We start from the raw sequence: 5,624 nt of genomic DNA, 5'->3' as shown, positions 1-5,624 counted from the left end.
CTACATTGTGGAATCAAGTCCCATACTTGCTACATGATCCCTGAAATTCTTTAGTGGCATGCCTTTAGTCAAGGGATCAGCAAGCATCAACTCTGTACTAACGTGTTCAATGACCACTTTATTTTCCTTGACACGTTCTCTTAAGGCTAAATACTTGATGTCGATGTGTTTACTTCGACTCACACTCTTATTGTTTTTAGCCATAAACACCGCAGCAGAGTTGTCACAGTACAACTTGATCAGTCTGGAAATAGAATCAACGACTTTAAGCTCGGATATGAAACTCTTCAACCATAGACCATGTGAGCTAGCCTCGAAATATGAAACAAACTCAGCCTCCATAGTGGAAGTAGCAATGATAGACTGCTTCGCACTTCTCCAAGAGATAGCTCCACCAGCCAACATGAACACATAACCTGATGTAGATTTCCGAGTGTCAATGCAGCCAGCGTAGTCCGAATTGGAGTAGCCAATCATTTCCAGGACATCAGTTTGTTTATACATGAGCATGAAATCCTTCGTACCTTGAAGGTACCTTATTACTTTCTTTGCAGCTTTCCAGTGGTCAACACCTGGATTACTCTGATATCTCCGTAATGCTCCAACAACATATGCTATGTCAGGACTGATGCAAACCTGAGCATACATAAGACTTCCTACTGCTGAAGCATAAGGGATATTTCTCATGTGTTCCCTTTCAAAGTCATTTTTCGGACACTAACTCAAATCGAGCCTGTCACCCTTCACAATGGGAGCTATACTCGGTAAACAATCTTTCATATTAAACATTTCTAGAACTTTCTTGATATAGGCTTCTTGAGACAAACCCAAAATACCTCGATTTCTATCTCTATGGATCTTAATGCTAATGACATAAGATGTCTTTCCCATATCTTTCATATCAACGTTCCTTGAGATAAATTGTTTCACCTCATATAACATCCTTTTATCATTAGTTGCAAGCAAAATGTCATCCACGTACAACACAAGGAAGCAAATACGACTCCCATTAACCTTCTGGTATATACAGTGATCCATGACGTTTTCTTCAAAGTCGAATGAAGAGATAACATCATGAAATTTCAAATACCATTGACGGAAGGCTTTCTTCAACCCATATATGGATTTATTAAGATTACAAACTAAATTTTCTCCACCGCTAGAGGTAAATCCTTCAGGTTGTTTCATATAAACCTTTTCCTCTAGATTACCATTCAGGAATGTTGTTTTCACATCCATTTGATGTAACTCAAAATCAAACTGAGCTACTAATTCCATGATCACACGGAGGGAATCTTTCTTAGATACCAGAGAAAATGTCTCGGTGCAATCAATTCCTTCCCTTTGAGTGAATCCTTTAGCAACAAGTCTTGCTTTATGTCTTTCGATGTTGCCATCAGAGTCTATTTTTGTTTTGAAGACCCATTTGCATCCGATGGCTTTTACACCATCAGGCAACTCAACAAGATCCGATACCTTGTTTGATGTCATAGAGTCCATCTCGTCTTTCATAGCACCATGCCATAAATCAGATTCTTTAGAATTCATGGCTTGTGAAAATGTTTCAGGATCATTTGCGGCTTCTATATCGTAATCCGATTCTTGAAGATACACTATAAAGTCATTAAAAATAGCTGATGTTCTGACTCGTGTAGATTTTCTCAATGTTGTCTCATCATTATCATGAAGAACTTGCTGACCAACTGATTCAACATCATGTTGTTCAACATTGTCTTGATATTCCTCATTAACAACTTAATCTACATGATCATTTTCATCAGTTTGTGGAACTTCATTAGTTAATCGTCTAACACGCGTTGAAACTTGAGGAGCGTTGAAGACAATCAATCTATCACTCGATTCAGTAGGTTGATCTTTATAGTGATCTCTTTCAAAATGAGTATCTTGAAAATGATCACTCCCACTAACCAAGTCATTCTCGAGAAATTTTTCATTTCTCGATTCCACAATTCTAGTGTTATGAGATGGAAAATAGAATCTATATCCTTTGGACTTTTCGGCATATCCAATGAAATACCCACTAATAGTCCTTGGATCTAGCTTCTTTTCTTGTGGATTATAAATTCTCACCTCAGACGGGCATCCTCAAACACGTATATGTCGCAAACTCGGCTTCCAACCCTTGAATAATTCAAAAGGTGTCCTAGAGACAGCCTTGGTTGGTACCCGGTTCAATACATACGCAGCCGTCTTTAGTGCTTCAGTCCACAAAAAATGAGGAAGTTTCACATTACTCCTCATGCTCCTCACCATGTCTATTAATGTTCGGTTTCTTCGTTTTGAAACACCATTTTGGTCCGGAGAACAAGACACACTGTATTAGGCAACAATCTCATTTCTTGAAGAAACCTAGCAAATGGACCAGCAGCTTGTCCAATTTCTGTGTATCTGACATAGTACTCACCACCTCTATCAGATCTGATGATTTTGATTTGTTTTCCACATTGTTTCTCTACTTAAAAATAAAATATTTTATAATATTTTTATAATTTTCATAATTAATAACAAAAATTCTTATAAATTTCAAATCAAAATGAACAAAATTAAATATTTTAAAAAATAACATATCAATGTCCTTAATAGTCATTTTATGTATAAACAGATAATGTCAAACAGTTATTTTACCAAACACTTTAACACAAACCGCTAATTGAATCAGCTAGTCAAACCAGCTAATTGAATAAGCTAACAGCTAAAAGCTATGAGCTAATTGCCAAACGCACCCTTAACGAGAGATAAGTGAACCACAATTTAAGGTTAGTTTAATTATATAAGATAATTCAAAAATAATCAAAATTAAATATGATTAATTAATTAATTAAACTAACCGTCCAAGCTTAAAATGCAATAATAAACGATATAAAAATCCAAATGAGGTTATCGTGCATCTATTGCGGAAGGGATTTGTGCCGGATTACCAAACTTGGGTGTTCCATGGAGAGCTACTTGATCCCCCAATCAACATTGGTACATCAAATCAAGGGCATGAAGCTGGTGGATTAGATGATACTCTGCCGATGTATTCAAATGAAGAAGAGATAAATAATGCTACAGATGATGGATTGCTCACAACCACTGAAAGATTGTACACAACGGACCCTATCAATGAAGAAGAAATGGCAAGTAGATTTAGTGATGCAATGCGCTTGGTAGATCAGCCCCCTTATGATGGTTCTAACGAAGAAACACAACTATATGTGGTTACCGAGCTTATTCGTATAAAATCCAAAAATAATATGTTTGAGGCGGCATTTGATGATACGTGTAGTCTGATGAGGCGTGCCTTGCCAAAGGCAACCAAGCGCCATATGGTTTTTATGCTTAAAAAAAATTGCTATCTAATATGAGAATGTCATCTCAAGAAATAGACTGTTGTCCAGCAGGATGTATGCTATGTTGGAAGTAAGATGAAGCGGCCCAAATATGCAAGTTTTGCGGATTGTCGAGATGGAAAGAAGGTAGTTGGTATAGCAAGGTTGCATCCGCTCAAATGGTGTACCTTCCATTGAAAGATAGATTGAAAAATTTGTTTGAGTTCAAAAATACTGCTCAAGCAATGATATGGCATGCTACGCATCACACTGAGGATAGAAAGATGAACCACCCATCAGATTCAGCTGTCTGGAAACATTTCAACACACGTCACCGAAACTTTGCGCAAGATCCACACAGTGTGAGGCTTGGTCTATGCACTGATGGATTTGCCCCATTTAGAACATATGGTCGCAATTACTCATCCTGGCCAGTAATTTTGACACCCTGCAATCTCCCTCCAGGAATGTGTATGCAGAAGCAGTACATGTTTTTGACCATTGTCATCCCTGGTCCAGACTAATAGATTCTGTAAATACAATATGAGTTATTTTAACTAAGTAATTAGTGTTTTAAGGATATTGGTTCATCGATGAGGTCTTCCCCACCCTGCAATTATACACACACAAAAAATAAACAAATATACAATTAACACAAGAAAAGCCAATCACAGCAACATAAACATAAAATTGCAGTCATGTTAAAAATATATATATTTATATATAAAATTGCTGTCAAAATATAGAATCATTATTCAGCATGATGAAATATAATAAATTGCATCTAATTAACATTAATAGAATTTAAATATATAATTTAAATTTCAGATAAAGTCAAATAAAAATATATTTATTTTGAATAGCATCATTTTAGGAACTATAAAATTTAAATTAAATATATTTATTCATAAATAAAGTATAAATTCAAATATAATTAAATTGCACAAGAAAATCTGAATAAAAAATATAGCGGGATTTTTCTCACTCATTTATTTTCACTTTCACTCCATTCTCCCATTTACTTGTATTTACAATCACATTACTCACCACTTATTTTACAGAATCACTGATTAAACAGCCGTTGTGCTTCTGCAAACTACTTCTGTTGTCAGACAACCCTGCTCCCTGCCGCCGGAGAACTTGCTGCCACCATCGGATCCACCGTTGACACCGCCAGAACGACCATCGTTGCAATCGTAATATCAGATATTAAAAAAAAAAATTATTTATTTAATCCAATTTCATAAAAATGGCATAAATTATTTACTCAGCATTTGCGTGTTTTATATCCCTAATTTGGTTAATTTTCTCTTGCGAAATTGAGTAGAGAGTAGAGACAAATGATATCCTTCTGATTTGCTTCATTGGTAATCACACTAAACTTTATAGATGATTTTTCTGCACTGCTTATGGCATTTTTTTGACTGCATACATACCTGATACGCACAACGACGACGGTTTAACCTATCTTTTTTCTGTTTTGGATTTGCATTTATTTTTGTGGTATTATGATGATGCAGTGATATGTTGAAATACGAAACGGATCTTATCATAGTGATATATTGAAATAGGCAAGGGATGTGGATTCGGAGATAGAGATTGATGATTATATAATTTGATAACAAATGTTGCAGGATTTTTTATTTTTTACTCTTTTTTTATGCAGCATTATGCATATGTCCTGCAGAAATATAGTATACTTAATCTTTCTAGGTGATTTATCTCTTCGCTGGTTGCTTGACATGAATAATCGTTCGCTATTATTTCCGAATAATAATTCGAGCGATGCTTCGAATGATGGTAATAGAAATGATCCACCTAACAATCTCCATCCGGATAATGAAGTCGATGTATGATGAACGCACTTTCATTAGTCCGTTGTTGTTTGAGTAAGAATATCTATTTGTATACATTTATGTATAATTTTTTGTAATTGCAAACTTTCTAATAGATATTTGACATGTCAGTACGTTTTATCATCTATTTCACTTCTTATGAACTAACAACATATATATATATATTTTAATAGGGTAAACTGTTTTTTTAGTCCCGTAACTAGACCCCCTTATCATTTTAGTCCCGTAAGTGGAGCATGTCGCAAACTAGTCCCATAAGTGAAAATTTTTCGCTGTTTTAGTCCTCCGGCGCCGGAGATGCCCGCATGGCTCGCCGGAGGTGACGTGTCCGCCAGGTGTCGCTGACCTGGCGGACACGTGGATTTTTTTATTTATTTTTCATTTTTTAAAATTGTTTTAAAAACTTATTTTTAATTTATTTTAAATTTTATTTGTA

General features: G+C 35.4%; 1 protein-coding gene across 1 annotated transcript; it reads right to left on the bottom strand.

Annotated features, from left to right (window-relative positions):
- On the bottom strand, window positions 1-687 carry LOC127242874 (secreted RxLR effector protein 161-like). Its single transcript, XM_051262584.1, has one exon. It carries the CDS (start codon window positions 685-687, stop codon window positions 1-3), a length of 687 nt encoding a protein of 228 aa, XP_051118541.1.
- Window positions 688-5,624: the final 4,937 nt, after the last annotated feature.

Source organism: Andrographis paniculata, unplaced genomic scaffold (genome assembly GCF_009805555.1).
Source record: "Andrographis paniculata isolate CXL003 unplaced genomic scaffold, ASM980555v1 Contig89END, whole genome shotgun sequence".
Lineage (NCBI taxonomy): Eukaryota > Viridiplantae > Streptophyta > Magnoliopsida > Lamiales > Acanthaceae > Andrographis > Andrographis paniculata.
The sequence above is the reverse complement of the archived record's forward strand: the minus strand, read 5'-3'. Positions and strand labels throughout refer to the sequence as shown.

Bases quoted from the DNA above. Each gene is read 5' to 3' on its own strand.
- LOC127242874 (XM_051262584.1), bottom strand. From the start codon at position 687: ATGAGAAATATCCCTTATGCTTCAGCAGTAGGAAGTCTTATGTATGCT.